The sequence below is a fragment of the Dipteris shenzhenensis genome, chromosome 11, assembly GCF_047967505.1.
Source record: "Dipteris shenzhenensis isolate YYH24624 ecotype China chromosome 11, Dip_SZ_1.0, whole genome shotgun sequence".
NCBI classification, from domain to species: domain Eukaryota; kingdom Viridiplantae; phylum Streptophyta; class Polypodiopsida; order Gleicheniales; family Dipteridaceae; genus Dipteris; species Dipteris shenzhenensis.
The window spans coordinates 43,823,360-43,842,028 of NC_141606.1; the positions used below are offsets into that span (position 1 = coordinate 43,823,360).

An 18,669-nucleotide genomic window follows, 5' to 3' on the forward strand; every position below is an offset into this window, starting at 1 on the left:
GAGATAGAGATAGAGAGAGAGTTAGTTTTTTCTAATGAAGCTATCCTTGCTTCCGATCGCAATCAGATCATCTACGTACAAAAGTGCAATAGTAATGTCTTCCCCTTGAACTTTGTAGTAGAGAGTATGATCTGCATTGGACTTCATGTATCCCAGATCAGCAAAATACTTGTCAATTTTGCTGTACCAACTTCTGGGTGCTTGCTTTAAGCCATATAGACCTTTCTTGAGATGGCAAACCTTATTCTCTTTTCCTAGTTCAACATAACCTATTGATTGTTGCATTTAGACTTCCTCATCTAGGTAACCATTGAGAAATTTATTCTTGACATCGAGCTGGTACACATTCCATGAGTGTCGCTAGTGATATCAAGAACTATATGAAATCCATCTTTGCTACTGGAGCATAAGTCTCATCATAGTCTTGACCATATTGCTGTGCAAATCCTTTTGCAACTAGTCTGGCTTTGTATCTTTGAATACTGCCATCTGGATTGTACTTCACTTTGTATACCCATTTGTTTGCTATGGCCTTCTTTCCTGGTGGAAGATCGCATAATTCCCAAGTATTATTCTTATACAAAGCATCCATTTCTTCATTCATAGCAGTTTCCATTATGGCTTGTCTACTACATCTTCGAAGTACACTTGCTCGTCTATAGCCATGATGGTAGTCATAAGAGCATAGTTGGTGGTTTCCACCTGAATTGCTTTGCCTTTCTGAGCATATGTCAATCTGGCTAGAGGTCTTCTTTCCCTAGTAGACCATCTGAGCTGTTATGGCTTTGCTTGGGGTATTGTTGGCAATTCTTGCTCTTGTTCATCAACCTGTTTATAGATGACTATATAATCAATGCTTCCATCTCCTGTGTATTTGAGGTTTTCCATTCTGATTCCTCATTGCAGATTACATCTCTGGAGATAATGACTTTGTAGTTGATGGGATCATACAACTTGTATGCTTTGTTTTCTTCACTGTAGCCAACCATGAGGCATTTGCATGACTTCGCATCCAATTTCTTGCGATGATCATCATATATGTGGGCATATGCTATGCAACCAAATATGCGGAGATGCCCAGTGTGTGGCTTATGTCCAGTGAATGCTTCATATGGAATCATACCCTGTATCGGTTTTATAGGAAGCTGATTAAGCAAGTAGTTTGGAGTGGCTATTGCTATGAAGAGAGAGTGAGAGAGAAAAGGAGTCTCACTTGTAGCTTTCTCACATACACAATGGGGGAATACACACAAAGGTGGAGGCTGAAAACAGTTTTCCTCTTCTTAGTTGTGAAAGCCAAAAACTCTTTCTTACAAAAAGGAATAGATGAACCCTATATGTGGGTCTCAAACCAAACTCAACTAACCTAGGTGGCATACTAACTAAGGCACTAACTAGAGTACATAAAGATAGATATCATCCAACTATTATTCATGGACGGTGTACCAAACGCATCTGCAGCTAACAAGTCGATGACATAAATGCACAACAGTCACCCTGGCATATCACGAGTGGAGCTTGATATCTCAACACTCCCCCTCGAGCTCAATCCCAATTCCTGCACACCAAGCAAGTCTCTGAACTTGCCCAGCTTCTCTACGCCCAATGCCTTCGTGAATATGTCAGCTACCTAATCCTATGTGCTGACATAAACTAGATTAATAAAACCTACTAGAACCTTCTCCCACACATAGTGGTAATGTACCTCAATGTGCTTTGTTCTAGCATGATAGACTGGGTTATTTGCCAAGTGTATACTGCTCATGTTGTCACAATAAATGACAACTGGCCCATCTATAGACTGATGCATATCATAAAGCAGCTTATGCAATCAAGCTGCCTCACATGCAACCATTGCTGCACCCCTGTATTCAACCTCTGTGCTCAACAAGGCAACTGTAGGCTGTTTCTTGCTGCTTCAAGTGACTGCATCACTCCCAAAAGAAAACACATATCCACTGGTAGATCATCTCTTAGAAATACTACCAGCCCAATCAGCATCAGTGTATCCATGCAACTATATCTGAACCCTAGTCTCATAAAATAGTCCATACTGCAATGTGGACTTCACATACCTCAGTATGCATCTAGCCGCATCCAAATGTGGTTTCCTTGGAGCCTACATAAACTGACTTACCAACCCAACAGCATAGCTCAAATCTGGCCTGGTAATAGTCATATAAATCAAACTTCCTACTATGTGTCTGTACATAGTGGGATCTTCCAGAAGCTTACCTGCATGTGCACTCAGCTTCACATTCTACTCCAAAGGAACTGAAATAGGCTTACAGCCTGTCATCCCATATTTGGACAGCATTTCCAATCCATATTGCCTCTGTAAGAGCCATGTCCCACTTGTGGATCTAATGACCTCAATGCCAAGAAGTAATGCAACTCTCCCAAATCCTTCATCTCAAACTTTTGCTTCAATAGCATTTTCACATGAAGGATATATCACCTGTGACGATTAAATCATCAACATAGATGACAAGCAACATAATACCTTTCTCTGTTTTTCTCACATAAAGTGAGAAATTTGCCGTGGAAATCTGAAAGCCAATAATGATAAAATATTGTCCTATCTTGTTAGACCATGCTCTGGGTGCTTGCTTCAAGCCATACAAGGCTTTCTTCAACCTGCAAACAAACTCAAGATGAACAGCATGCACATAACTTGGTGGCTACTCCATACAGACCTCTTCTTGCAAATCACCATGCAATAAGGCAACCTTTACATCCATCTGATGTAAAGACCATCCCTTCAATGCAGCCATAGCAATGACTGCTCTTACAGTTGCCATCCTTGCAACTAGACTGAATGTTTCTTCATAATCAATGCCATATGTCTGTGCATACCCCTTGACAACTAATCTTGCCTTGTATCTACTCACAGAATCATCGGCATTGTGCTTAACCTTATAGACCCACTTGCAGCCAATTGCATTCTTGTCTTTAGGCAACATGTAGCATTTCCTTCCAAGGCATCCATTTCTTCATCCATGGCCTTCTCCCACTTTTCTTTTCCCATGGCTTGCTCAAAAGAATTGGGTTCTGGTTCTTGTATCACTTTAACCATATAGGCATAGTGAATGGCTGTAAATCTGTCATAAGCCTATCCACAAGATACTTGACTCTGGTAGACCTGCGCAAAATAGGCTCACTACTAGGTGCTCTCAAAACATCCCTGGTCTTCCTTACTCCAGGTGTAACAACAGAAGGAATACCCAACTCATCATCAATGCTATGTTCTGAGCCACTGGATTCACCATCCACATAAGAGTGACCTGCATTCACATCTACCATGGGCTGATCTACTTTCTCTTTTCCTTTTCGTGATACTTGCATACCACTATCTACATTGCTTTGAGGAGATTCTCTTGATCTCAATCTGCCTACTGTCCATGGCGAAGTATGTGAACCACTGCTAGAGGACACTACAAGTCCACTAATATTTTGTGATTGCTGTTGTGAATTCTGTGCAACATTACCATTTTGTGCATCTACATCATCAACCACATTTACTGGTTTATACCAACTGCCCATCTCATCAAAAACAACATCTCTGCTTACCATAAACTTACGAGTAGAAGGGTTATAGCATCTATACCCTTTCTGCTGCAGAGAATAACCAATAAATAGTGGTGTTAACTGATGAGGCAATGCGCATCTTGGTGAACATCTAAGGAAGGGGGGCCACACCACCTCCACCCACCCCAGTGTTTCCCATAGGGGTTATGAATCCCTCGAGGAGCCGACCCATAGCTATCTCCAAGTTAATGACCAAATACCTTGGAGAAGGAGACCCGGTCTCCCACGTGGAGCGATTTGAGCAAATTTTCAAAGCTTTTGGTGCTCCCGGGGACCTAGAAATTGCCAATGCGTTTGGTCTCAGCTTGGATGGAAAAGTAGGCCAATGGTATAGGGCTCTGACCTAGAAGAGAAAGTCAACTAGGAGACATTGAGAAAGGCCTTTATTGTGGGGCTCGGCCCCAGTGGCCATAAATGGATCCAATTAACTAGTTGTATGAGGTAAAGCAGAACAATAAGGAATCCCTTAGGGGTTACATTGCCAGGATCAAGCACCTCAATGCCCACTGTGAACCATACAAGCGAATGAGCAACGAACGACTGTTGCCCTACTTCCTCATCGGATTGGTAGGCCCGAAGCTGCATGACCACCTAATGGTGATGAATCCTACCTCCTTCGATGTATGCAGCAAGGTGGCCATCCGTATAAGTGACAACATGATGGATAAGACGAATGTGGATAAAACCCCGAATCCCTCAGAAATAGCTCCATCAATTAGGTCTTCGAGTGTAGAAATGATTAAGAAGGAGACCTACGAGCCCAAGGGATTGGATATGAGTGATCTGGCCTCCAATGTGCTAAATTAGCTAGGCCAGTAGTAGAGGGAACCTCTAAGGAGGCGCCGAGCAACCCCCACTTGTTTCCACAGAGAGACAATGTATGGTGTGGGGTATGCAATGGCAATCATCCCTCTAATGAGTGTCTGCACCTGAGGGCAAGGTTGGCACTTTACTGCACACACTACCATAGATGGGGAAACCATGATACCTCCCAATGTCGATTTAAGAGGTCCCTTCCCCAACCCATGTATCAAATGAGACCCCCATTAGCCCTAACAGCTCTGCCTAACCCTCTGAACACACAAGGTGGTCCTTTGGCTAGTTCAAGCCAATACAGAGCTCAGCCTACTTCGTTACCACCACCCATATTAGGTCCGTAGCCTCTACTACCTCGTATAGCTCCAATTAATCAAGTATTGGTAGAGGAAGTGCCCAATGACTAGGAGGAGACGGATCTAGATCACGGACCTTATGACTACTACCTTTACAAGGAAGGAAGTGGCACCCTAAGCCACTACCTCTCTTCAGAGGATTAGTAGGTCCCCGTGTTCTAGACCGCTCCCGTGAACTCAAGGGCAAGAGACTTGAACTCAATCGCTCAAAGGCCCCCACTCCAATGTTACACCTGCTAGGTCCCCCATAGAGCAAGTGAATGCTCCTACCGAGGTACTTCAAACCCTCTGGTATCCTACTTCAAGTGCTAGGGGCCACATTTCTTGAAGGACTGTCCCATAGGGATCATACCCCTACCACTCCACCCACAACCAACCCCACACCCTTGTGTGTGGGGTGTAAGATTGAGCATCTGTTCAAGGACTTTCCCATAAGAAGACTGACAACCCCGATCATCCCACCAAAGAGCACCAGCCTTAACTTGCTTAGCATCAAACAAGGCCCTGAGCCACAGTGCCCCTAAAAGTCATCACAAGGATGCAAGCCAAGGCATTAGGCAAGGCAATGAGGAAACTTGCAAGGAAAGATAAAGGGTCCCTACCACTAGGCCCTGAGATCCCTCAACATCCCCTGACCCAATCCAAGAAGGCCATAAGCCTGGTAGGTGATGGGTCTGACCAGGTGCTTATCCAGGACGGTTTCGACGATGAGACCAATCACTCTCGCCACCTCCTCTGCCTTCGAACATGCTTCCACCTAGGGTGACCTTGAGGTACCTTCGAGTCAGAGGTAAACAAGCAAATGCGGCCTAACACCCTCGCCCTCTTATAAGGAGACCTATCCTGACCTGGTCCTAAAAAAGAAATACATAATAATTGCTCAGAATTTGGTATGGGACTGCCAAGAGAAGTTTGAGCATTGACTCAAAGTAAGCAAAGGGTTGCATACTATCCATCCAGCCCACCTAATGGGCCACCGAGGGGCAAAATCTCTCAAGGTCCCGAAAAGGTGGAGGAAGAGGAACATTTCAGCTTCGATCAGTCAAAAGCTCCGAATCTGATGCAAAAAATGTTCCAAGAAGACCCAATGCTGAAAAACCTACAGGAGGAAGGAGACCTTTATGGTTTCGAGGACCTATTATCCATGGAAGGAGAGTCTTCACAAGATCCCTACGATAGTGTTGGGTTGGCTACCTTCCTATCGATAGAGGTAAAATTGTTGATCGCCTCACTGCTAAGATGAAATCCCATCCTTTGGCGCGATCTATCCAATTGGATGAACAGATCTCGCTCTTGGCCACAGGCCCTGCTAGCCCTAAGCCCAACCAATCTCGCTGTTGGAAAAGGGGTAGAACCTACCCAAGTTTCCCACCAACAAGCTAGGCTAGTACTTCGAGGGTGATGACACAAACACACTATCCCCATAATCTATTAACACCAAAAGGCTGATGCCATCCTGGATGGGGGAGCGAGAGTGAGTGTTTGTACCAAGTAATGCTGGGTAAAGTGGGGAAAGCCCAAACCCATCTGGTAGTGAAGTTGGCCAACGACAGGACTACAAAGCCCTTGGGAGTGCTTACTGGCATAAACATTAAGGTATTCGGATTCACACGCCCCGTTAGGTTCATAGTCATGGACTTCACTCGGCAGTTGAGATATGAAGCTATCCAAGGCAGACCCTTCTTACGAATGTCCGAGCTTGTACACGACTAGCATACTGATAACATCTACTTGCGGCATGAGGAACAAATCATGCAAGTGGACTTGCACACCTACAAGGCCCACCCATTGTCAGGACACCTTTTCGCCAAACAAAATCTGACACCACCACCTGAACCACATCCGTGACGCTATTCCAACCCTGTGTGACAAGGAAGAGGATGAAAGGGAGTTTGATGAATTTTGGTATGCACCTCTTCCCAGTCGAAATTCTCTCAGAATTGGATGCACATCTTAGCCAACATAGATGTCCCAAAGAGAAAAGGGTTCTAGATCACCACCCTAGAGCTCCAGGTCTAACCCCGGTGGTTCCCCTAAGAACATTTAACATGCTCAAACCTCGAGAGATAAGCAAGGGAACCGTAAGCGTAAAATCTGATCTCCACCGGCTATCATATGTAGGTGTCACCATGAGTTCTCCTCCAATTGGGGAGCCAGGGTGAGTAAGATAACCTCCCCCATCGGCTCTATAAGCGCAATGGAAGAGCACCCTTCAAGTCTGAAACTCCCTATATCCAAAAGCTCGGCTAAGGCCAAAAGGACCACTCCTTTTGCAGAAATAAAGGAGGAGGCTAAAGAAAAGGAGGACCTACGATAGGTACCAGCCCATTATAAGGCCTACATGATCGAGGATCGCAAGATCTTATAGCACATGCCAAGAGATCTCGAGAAGATGGGTGCTTCCAAGGGTACGACGGGCCAGCCCCAATCAAGAAGGTAAACCTAGCCCTGGAAGGGCAAGACCCCCAACCCGTATTCATCATCAATGATCTTACCCCCAATGAGGAGAACGCTTTAATAGCTCTCCTATGAGAGTACAAAGACTGCATGGCCTAGAAGTAGTGCAGTACATGATCCCCATGGTAGACGATGCCAGGCCAGTATGTCAACACCCCTACCCTATGAATCCCAAATATGCACTCATAGTGAGGGAGGAAATCCAAAAACTCATAGATGCGGGATTCATCTATGAGATTGAGCATACAGACTGAGTATCACCCATCGTGATAGTCCTAAAGAAAAAAGGAAAAACTAGAGTATGCGTGGATTTAAAAAAGGTTAACGCTGCCACTAGACGTGATCACTACCGCTTGCCATTCACAGAACATGTTCTGGAAAGGGTAGCCGGAAAGGAAGCCTACAACTTCCTAGATGGATTTTCGGGTTACAACCAAGTGTCTATCACCCAACAAGACCAACATAAAATGGCCTTTGCAACAATTGAGTGGGGTGTGTATGCAGCTAGGGTGATGATATTCGAATTAACCAATGCCCCTGCCACCTTCCAATGGATGATGATCACGGTATTCAAAGAATATCTGAGAGACTTTATGGAAGTTTTCTTGGATGACATCTGTGTGAACTCGACGTGGGATGACCACCTAAAATACCTCAGGCTTGTCCTCAAGAAGTGCCACATATCCCTGAACCCTCTTAAGTGCCAATTCTAGGTCAAAATGGTGTCATTCTTGGCCACATAGTGTCCCAGAATGGAATCTCTATGGACCACAATAAAATCAAACTCATCTTGGAGTTACCACCCCCCACCAACGCCAAGGGAGTCCAACAATTTACTAGACACATAGGCTACTATAGGAGGTTCATCTTGTTCTACGCGAACATAGCCCGCCCCTTATACAAACTGATAGTATCCTTTGAGTGGACCCAGGAATGCATTAAAAATTTGCAATGCACCCTAGTATCGAACACCTGGTGGCTATAACCACATGTTAGTCGAGTAGCTCTCGCGTGCAGACCTGATGGAACAATGACAACATGCCCCAGGTCAATCAAAAGACTCAAGCTTGGAAGATCGGGAGCAATAGGAGTTTAGGATGTACAGGGAGGTCTCCGCACAGCTCGCCACTTACACACTCGCACCACGCACCATCCCCTAAACACTACAAATGCACTTCGATGTACTCCATGGACAAAACCTCATCTTCCACCTAGACATCACAGCTCCACTCTTGCCTAACACCCTCCAAACAATCCTCCGTTGTAACCCCGACCACTACCACCCCATCCTAGCCATGTCATATTTTTGTTTAGATCTCCAACCCACTTGTTTCTCTCTCCTCCGCCCCTCAGACCTCCAGACTCTAGTCGCCCATCCTATCCTTCTGAATTTCCAAGCCTAGTGCCACATCATCACGGAGTCCACTAATTATCCAATGGACGATGAAGTGATGCAAATCACAAAGCCCGAGGAACTCAACCTATGGGTCTGCACCCCGAAAGTTTGCAAGCAGACATTGATTGGATGCAAACCTACGGCCGAGCCTCCGCAATCCAATCTCAAGGGCACGTTGCAGCATTCCATTCCACTACTTACAACCCCCTCGGCATAATAATCCTCTTTAACTGGGTGCTACAAGCTCTCCAAGACTCACTTGAGTCCTTGGTGTGAGTAATTTTGAAACAATACATGTAGCATACCCCAAGGAATTCGTTGAGGAAGAAGGAAAAGAAGCCATCACCATATTTAACTCTACCGCCCCACCTACCAAAATTCCACCACCACCTCCTCTGGATCCCACCCAACCCACCCAGCAAGCCACCCAACCTCCCCTCCCTCGGACAACACTGCCCGAGTATTCTTCCAACGCCTCTAACACCACCACCGCACAGCTCCCCATCCATCTCCTCTACAGCTCCGATCGACCTTCTTGACAAGGCCTTCGACATGCTGCTCAAAGTAGCCAATTTTGTCTAGGCAGTGGAAGAGACAATGCCAACAGGCATAGTAGAGCTGAAACCCATGCCCATTGCAGATGAGGAGGCTCCACCCGCTCCTCCTTCCTCCCTGCCAGAAAATGTCTAGTGGCGCCCCAACTTGCTGTCATCTCAAGAGCTATCGAACAGTGCACTTATGCACCATTGGAAGTGCCAACTCGAGGGCTCCCACCTCCATCTTTATGAAATCTTAGAGGTGCACCCCCTCACACAATTCATCACCTAGTCCTTCGACGACTCGCAACACGTGCATCCAAAGTGCACAAGAGAAGGATACAACCTCGCCCCTAATGCTCCAGTCCCAATGACCCATGCAGATGCTAGTCTACAACCATGCTGGTGCCTTCCATTCTTAAAGCTGGAGAAGTTTTGGCGATACTACCACAGTGCCTACATCGATCACCGAATCCACCCCCTACATATGCCAATGGAACAATGATGGACATGGGCGAAATTCAGAGAGCTCCAACAAAAGGATCCAAATATGTTGTACAACTTCCCAAAGTACAACTTCTCCAAAGAGATGACTCAAGAGGGAATTGGCTTCCCCCTCCAGTCATTCAACGACATGTACGGCTCAGTACCTAATCCCATCATCATAGCAGTGGTCAACTTTAACTGCCTCCTCCTCTTACTCCTCTGCGATCTCCCCACCCATAGTCGCCCCATTGACGATCACCTCCACAATCTGACACAATAGATTGTCTTCAATCCTACACCATTGGAACTATGTAATTTCGGGACCTCTGCCTCTACCTCTGCATCCACAATCTCCACAGACACCACATCCACATGTACGAGGATATGCATGCCACCCATTTTTGGAAGTATCACTCGTACCTCACTCGGCTCACTCCACGACAGCTGGACCGGTATGCAGTCCTACAGATAGTCCTCACCACACACCTCCTCTAGCGCGGCTGACCCGGGGGGGGATCAGCAATAGGATGGGGGGCATGTTAACATCCATAGAGTATAGTTGCCGAATGCAGGGCAATCAATGATTAGAGGTAATTAGGCTTCATGATCTAGTTCAATGGTTACAGCCATGGAAGATGTACAGTACAAGCTCAAGGAGTTTGAGCCCTAAATACCCCAAGGCCAAAGATTGTAGGCAACGTGCACAGATTGTATATTCCAGCTACCGAATTATAGGTTCCAACGGCCACGTTGTATGTTCCAACTGCAAGCTGCGGTTAAGTGTCTCGCAAGAGTTAAGCCTCACCACTCCAAGTTTTGAGCCTCATGCATGGGGAAATGGCTTAAGGCTTGAGGGTGCTCAGGGAGTTTGAGCCCCAAATAGCCTAAGCCTTGGAGGCACAAGGCTAACACAAGTGCTATTTAGGGGCCGATTAGGAACACCTCCTAATGCTAGACTTGTCCCAAGCACTCTTATATGGTTAACACATGCACTATTTCTACTAGTAGGGAGAGATGGAAAGAATAGTAATATGCCTTGGCACCCTATGGGCCCAAGAGCCTTTTATCATAAAGAGAGGGAGAGTACTAAAAGGAAAAGGGTTGGCAAAGTTTGACATGTATAAAAGGCCAAAGTGTTGGCTTTGGTCTTCCTTATTGTTTGCACAAGTTTGAATACAAGCTCCCTCTTCTCTTCCAAGAGTGTTTTGGGTGTTCCCTTGTTTCCATTGTAGTGTGCTTGTGTTTGCCACTCCATCCCCCTTCACTCTCCTCTTCCCTTCTCCTTCTCCCTCCCTTCTTCCCTCTCTTCTCCCCTCTCCCCCTTCCCTCTTTCTCTCGTGGAAACACATTGCAACAATCTGGAGGCCACTTGAGTGACACATGCACATAGCTCGTGCCTTGTATTGCTCTCACAAGGAGTATCTTGGAGTGGAGGCTCCATCGGCATCTCTTCAACATCCCCACAACATGTAAGTCACCGTCAAGACCTACACATGTGCCATTTAGGAGTGCGATAGTCCAGGTCGAGAGGCAGCTATCGAGAGGTGGGCGTGATTCTGCCAGATATGGCTGGAAGGAGTATTCTAGACCCTTTTCATGAGGGGTATTCACTGGATATATAAACTACCTCCATGGTTGCTAGCTCCTATTTTGGAATCTCTATAGGTGATGAGCCATGAGATCGAGAAACGAGTGTTGTTTCTTGTAGCTGACAACTTGTTCCTTTTCTTATTTTTCATCGACAACTCCTTTTGGAAGCTAGTTGTATGGTTTTTTTCAAGCATTAATAGAATTTACCTTTCTCTGAAAAAAAAAGATGATGAAATTTGTAAGCACCATTGCACTTATTATCAACACATATGTTCCTACATCAAAATCCCTAAGTTTGAAAGATTCTAATCTCTTGATTGAAGATGGACTAGCAATAGACAAAAGTTGGCTTGCTCACTGTACTCTTTTCTCCACATCTTCACAAGTTCCTCGTCAAAAATATCTTATAGATTTTAATCCCCTTCAATCCTATTTGATCCTTTTATTTTTGGATTAGCATGATGGTTGCATATTTATCCATTTGACTAGGTTGTTGGCCTCTACCAAGGTTATTCTTAGCTTAGTAGTAATATAAGTTAACAAAATTAGATACGAGACAAATTTTCTAGACCACTAGGAGCTCAACCTGTAGTCATTAGGCCAATCTTATTCTGGAGTCAGCCTGATCCAATTGTTCTTCTCTTCAGTTGTTCTATTCTCTTTTCATGTGTTTTTCCTTACTAATGTATACCTAGATAAGGTCTCCCTTTGTGGACTTCTTATCCCATTCTTCTTGTGATCATGCTTCTTGTAATTGAGGTTTTTCTCCCAAAGCCTATGTCATATATAACCCCTCAAATTCAAGATCATTATTTTGTATTTGGTCATTTAATAACTTCCAAAATGTACTTGTGCAAGTGCGTCTACCACATTGAAAGTTATTGTCGAAATCCCCCTTATGCAAGGGTGTATAGCCATGGTAAACCATTAACCCAATGTACACGGTTGGAATGCACCCATTGAGAACCTAGAGCCCCACCTAGCCAAATGACATTCACAAGCTCAAGACCAGCAGATCCTGGTTGAACAGTGGACATTTTGAAAATATCTTGCAATTGTCTAAGAAATACATCTGTTGTTATAATGCAATCCCCTCCTTTGCAAGTAACATATTCATCACAAGACCTTGTGCCACATAGGACTTAGTGCCTTTGCATTTAGCCTAGCTTGCATTCAAACCATCTCTTATTCATATTTCATTGCATGACTATTTCCTTTTTCAATAAGATGATCGTGTAATGCAAGACTAGGGATCCAAACTTTGGATCAATTAGACCTAGCATTAGAGGTGAAGTCATTGTTGTATAAACATATCATCTCTTTTCAGATTGACAAATATTTGGATGAACATATGCACCCTTACTTTCTCTTATTTGATATGAAATTTGATTCAAAATATATTTCTAAATATTTGGTAGCATTAAATTTGTTTATAGACAAGTTTCATGGAGAAAGGGTGAAGGATAATGAAAAACACAAGCTTCTAAAAAATCCTCAAGGTTTAGATATGTATTATTTTAGTGAGCCTTAGTGCTTAGGACTTTCTTTAAATGAGAATTAGATAGTTGTTAATGTGGGATGGATATATTCCATATTCGAGAAAGATTGCATAAAATACAATCATCTCCCAGGCTTGTATATCAATAGTCATCTTGTAAGGTTCCTCTTTATAAAAATTATGGTCTCATTCACGCATAATTCTATTATTTTCCAAAATAAATTGGGATCGTGTTGATATTCCATCAGTTGCATTTTAAGATGGTTTTAAGACCCTTGCAAGTCTCGCTCGCTTTTGTGCAATCACTACTTTCTATATTTTTGTGATGAACCCAAAATTTGATGCTCTTTGTTAAGTATTTTTATGCTGCTTCATGTGACTTAGTTCTAGTTTTTGGTCGTTTAGACTACTTTTTTCTCTTCTTTAGGGATATAGTTACACTTGCAATTTCATTTGACAATATGTTCTCAATTGAATTGCTCCATTTTGTCATGCAACAAAGAATGTTTGTTGCAATTTACTTTTGACTTTATTACAAGATTGTGCTTTGTAATTTTGATTTTATAATTGGTTCTAAGTTTTCTCAATTCTTCTGCACATGTTTATGCATTTCCATAATGGAAATTGCAAAACATTTTTTGTGTGCCCATACTGACCTTGTGCTTCATAGAAACACTCATTATACCAAAACTAACAAAAGAAATACACGAATGGATTGTCTCCATCACTTATCTTTTAGAATCATAATCTATTAAAATCTCATCAGTTACTTTCATATCCTTTGTAGCTATGGTCAAAATAAATCCATAATCCTCTATGGTTACATTGTGGTCCTCCTCCAACCCTGATTGTACCTAAAGGACACATTTCCAACCTATGTTTAGTCTTGTCTTTATAGCATTTGAGCCTTTTGTATAGTCTGCCACATTACCACGTTCCACATCACCTAGAATCATCCTCTACTCTACCTATGGTGCCATATTATGATCCTTGCATAATGAATACACCTTCATTCTCTCATTTTGTGCATAGTTCTCTCCATTTGTTGTGTCTATATTTGTACCATTGTATGAGAATAAATGTGCATATAGTGGCATGTTGGAAAATGAAAAAAAAAACTTTTACTACCCCTAGTAGGGTTGACTCCTCCACAAAGTATAGGTTTACATTGAACTCAAATGACTTTCCTATAGGTTCTTGAATTGGCTATCTCCATTTAAGCCCAACCTTTCTACGTTGATATGTGAGTCATGCAAGCTCTCAACTTGGTCCAAACGACTTGCTTTTGTTGATAAGGAGATATCGAAGCCCCTTGGAGACTAACAACAATTGAGGCATTGCTAGCATTATAGGGAGATATTTAGGAGTACTTGGTGGATCATGACATAGCTTGCGGCCGTTATCCATAAAAGTGAGTGACCAACAATACTCTCTCCAACATGGTAACGCCATAGATATAGGGCATAGGGTCAAACCATAACCATAACCATAGATGCCGCCCGCATCATGTAGTCTGCTTTTGCCACATTTCCAGGCAACTATTGCCATGCCTATCGACTACCACACCCCTGCACCGTCTGCTTGATACAGACTGTGTAGGACAATCTACGACTCTTCGCTCGCACCATTCTGCTTGTGCCATGTCAGCCACCTCTGCCTGTGTTTTGCATTGTTGGTCATCATGACCAATCCCACACCCACGCCCTAGTGCTATAAGGTAAAAATTCGCTGCCCCTCAAGTCACGGGGGCGGCCCTCTAAAGGTTGGGAAAGGACTGGTCACCCTTTTTTGTCTAAGAAGTCTACAACGGTCGTTTTTGGCTTGCCATAGGTAGGTCTAAGTGAAGGCGATTCAACAAAAAGCGAACATTGCCTTTTCTATTTTTAAAAAATCTCTATTTTTTTAAAATCCACTTGCTATTTTTTCCTCTAGAAATCATCCACATTTTTAGCCCCCCCCTCTCTCTCTCTATCTAATATCTCTCTCTCTCTCTCTCTCTCTCTCTCTCTCTCTCTCTCTCTATCTATCTATCTATCTATCTATCTATCTATCTATCTCTTTCTTTGTCTCCCTCATCGCTTTCAATTTCCCCCCTCTCTCTCTCTCTCTCATCGCTTTCAATTCATAGGCATTATGAATGATTTATTAGCATTGCCCCGCTAGGGGTAGGCTATAGCAACGAGAATCCTTCTTGTCTAAAGCATGATTACCATCTTCCTTTTTTATTTCATAAAGGAAATTTCTAATTTCTCCTCGGATAAGCACGTTAGATGAAATTTCTAATTTCATCTTCACCGTTCTTGTATAGTGTTTTTGAAGTTTCATTTTCAAAGTTCCTTTTCCCAAGGAGATCTACAAGAAGTCAAATTTTGCAGTGACATCAATGCTCTTTCATGGTTATGGTTCAGGAAATTTTCTTTATTTGTTTGGTGGTGGCAGATTTGAAGGGCTTTGCTGTTGGATGTTTGCCTGCGTAGGGAGTTAGTGTTCCTCTATTCTCTCTCTTTCTCTGTGTATTCGTATGTGCATCCTTTTTCTTTTTGTTCGTTGTTTTTGTTGTCTTTTATGGAAGTCGCTACTCTGATAAGCCTGGGTAGTGGATGGCGAGGGAGGCAGGGGGGTGTCGACCACCCACATGAATGGGCATCATGTTGTTGTGGCACCTGCACAAACTTAACAACCTTAAGATATGGTTTATAATTAAGCTACTGTCATGTTTCTAAGATCAAATTCTTCCACTCCATAGTTGTGTTCTGAGATCAAATTCTTCCACTCCGTCGGCATTCGCAGGTGTTCCAGTGGGAACGGTTCAACGGGCACCACGGGGTTGTGGCCTTTGTTGTAGGGAACATGCTATCTTCAATGCCTTTCTTGATACTAATTGCACTGGCCTCTTCCTCAATCTGCTACTTTATGGTACGTTTGCACCTCGGTTTGTTTCAATTCTTGTACTTTACACTAGGATTGTAGCAAGCATGATGGCGGTCGAAGGTATGATGATGGTCATAGCAAGCATCGTGCCCAATTTCTTGATGGGAATCATCACGGGAGCTAGGATTCAGGTCGTCTCTCTATTCTATTTTTAAATTTCAAAGCTTTACGCTTTGCACCTTTGATTGACATGGTTCTCAGGAACAAGCCCAGCTAAAGGCCTTGGAATTTCTGTTTACAGTGTTTTTCATGCTTGTAGCTGGATACTTTTGTTTGCCTGAGACATCCCTAAACCAATTTGGAAATATCCGGTGTCATTCCTCAGCTTTGATTTTTGGGCGTTGTAGGTTTGATCTGTTTAAGTGGCCTCTTTTGCTGAGCTTCCCCGAATGATTGATATTTCAGTTTTTTAAAAACTCCCGTTCTTTGATTTTAATAGGGTCAATAGCAGAATGATCTTATGGGCATGGAATTTGCTAACCGATCCCCATTCCTTCCAAAGATTACTTGGGAATATCTTGTTAAGGAGGTCTTCGAGATGGATATGAATCGATCCAAATAGTGAAATCTTTATGTAATCTTCAGCATGGTTATCATATATCGGTTAATCTTCCTTTTGATCATCAAGATAAGAGAGAACCTTTCTCCTTGGGTACGTGGAAAGCTAGCGTAGCGTTCACTGAACCAAAAAAGTCTGCGGTTTATAATATGGCAAAACAAGCTCCCATGTCACCTTTCAGAGACCCTGATCCTATGATGGTACGACTGATGTGATAAGATAAGAGAGTTTAGGCCTTCACACATGTACAAGTTATGAGGCTTGATTCCAATTGTAAGATAGTCATTTGTCCGTTAGGGGAGAAAGTTTTCGCATACTACCTATACTCTACTTCGAAGGAGCCAGTTGACAGGACATTCAAGAAGGTGACAGGCGACAGGACAAACAAGAAGGTGGCTTCTCCCTCTACAGGAAGAAGATAGGCTGTAGTTGCATCGGCAGGTCTTTCTTTCATAGGTGCCTAGAACAACCTTGTTGTTCCCTACAATTTCACACTTTAACTGGGGTTTTCTAAGCATGAACATGGGTCTTGAACTGATTCTGCTTTGCAAATTCTCACGCATGAGTGTCAGTTTATGGAGGTAATTTGTTTGAACTTCACCCCGCCAAAATCTGTTGAAGACACACTCATTTGGCCTTACCGATTGAGAATGCAAGGGTGTTGAAAGCTTGTATGCAGTTGCGTCCATGCCATTTGGATTCGAAACTTCACCGTGCAAGTGCCAAGAATGCTGTGCAATTCTATCTGCATTGTGATTCATCAGCTGTCACGCTGTTTTTAGCTAACTTCGGAGTTAGGCTAGTTTCACACACAACAGTTAGGCCTCCCTTTTTTGCTTGGATGAGACCTCCCTTTTTTGCAGCTGTGTGTTCAACTCCCTTCAATTATTTTTTGAAGACACCCTGACAGCTTATTTATCTTCATGTACTCCATGCATATCTACCTCATTAAATGGTGAACGAAAGACAAATGAACGGTATTTGCCACAAGGTCTAGTTGTGGAAAGAGTTAAGAAAAGTAATGTCTATGTGTGAGAGATTTGGCAGTAATGGTAAAATATTTCTTATTTTGGGAAAAATGGGGCTTAATTGCTTGGAAAAGGTTAATTGCTTCTTGGCCACCTTCGAGTGCAAGTCTGGTGTCTGTTATTTGTCTTTGAAAGAGAGAGAGAGAGAGAGAGAGAGAGAGTGAGGTTGCACCAAGGTGCTCTACATGCAAAGTTGTAAGCACAAGAGCTACAAAAGTAAATGGGGGGCCACACAAATCGTCAATTAGAGGAGGCCCAAAGTTGGTAGGAGTTTGATATATAGATAGATGCTAGTGGGGGAAAAGGAAAACCCCAGTGGTTTATGAACGATGGCTCCTCAACGCAAAGGACCTTCGCGAGCACGGAAACCGTTTCGAACTTCTCGTCGAAAGTTGGCAACAGACGAAGCGGAAGAAATTGCTGCTCTCGAAGCTCGTATCCTTGCTGGAGCTCCCGTCAGTGGTTCCAATCCTCTAGCTTCATCAATTTCCACTCAGGCCGCCCTAGGAGAACTAGTGCCTTATGCCGGGGCAAAGCTCTTTGAGCAGCTGCCTATCTCTGGGAGAACCAGGCGTGGCCTGGCCGATGCTAAGTTTACGCGCATGACTGCTATCCAGAGAGCAGCACTGCCTCACGCGCTATGTGGGAGGGACGTTCTAGGAGCTGCCAAAACCGGCTCTGGAAAGACACTCGCATTTTTGATCCCGGTAATCATTTCTCTCTTAAGCGTTAACTGATGGTTTCGATCGAAATTGCTAAGGTTCGTAATCGGAGAAGCTTAAGCATGCCTCATCATTTTGAGACACTGACACCACAGCGTGGCAGCACCTGGCTTGATTTACTTTGCCTGAAGTAAACCTTTGAGAGGACCTGCTGCATTGCTCTTTCGATCATCGAAATCCGCCAGAAACAGGAATGGACGGCATGAATGACATGTTAAATGGCTACAAAGAAATGTGTTGCAATATTTTCTTTTGTGTATGTATGTATGCGTGAGAGAGAGAGAGAGAGAGAGAGAGAGAGAGAGCTGTAAATGACCAAAATGTTTTAGTTGGAAGACGAGACAACGAAAGGGCAGTAGGTCCACCCCTCAACAAAAGATAGTCATTCCATAAAGTACTTGAAGAGGAGAGAGAGTACTTTGGGGGGTTGAAGAGGTCAAACAATGTGAAATGAGAACCATGGATAGATTGGTGGATATGCCCCATGGATCTGAGGTGAGCTTACATGTGATGAGTCGGTCTTGGGACTAAGATCTCTTATGCAAGCTGGTGAGCACTTTGTGCAAGTGCATGAGTTCCCAACTCCTATCTTGTGAAATTTGATGTTGGTGTCTCAACTTATGTATCCGCTTCCTATAGGTCGTGATTTGTCACATGGTATTAAAGCCAAGTTTGACCCTCATAGGGATGATGAGCTGAGTAAGCA

At 43.6% G+C, this 18,669-nt stretch overlaps 1 protein-coding gene across 1 annotated transcript in view; it reads left to right on the forward strand.

The window, feature by feature from the left end:
• Positions 1-17,496: 17,496 nt before the first annotated feature.
• The window catches only part of LOC147897048 (DEA(D/H)-box RNA helicase family protein), a 34,018-nt gene continuing 32,845 nt past the window's right edge, over positions 17,497-18,669 (forward strand). Inside the window, exon 1 of the mRNA XM_087381840.1 lies at positions 17,497-17,948. Coding sequence (XP_087237966.1) covers positions 17,571-17,948 — 378 coding nt within the window. The 5' untranslated portion in view covers positions 17,497-17,570. The remainder of the gene's footprint in view (positions 17,949-18,669) is intronic.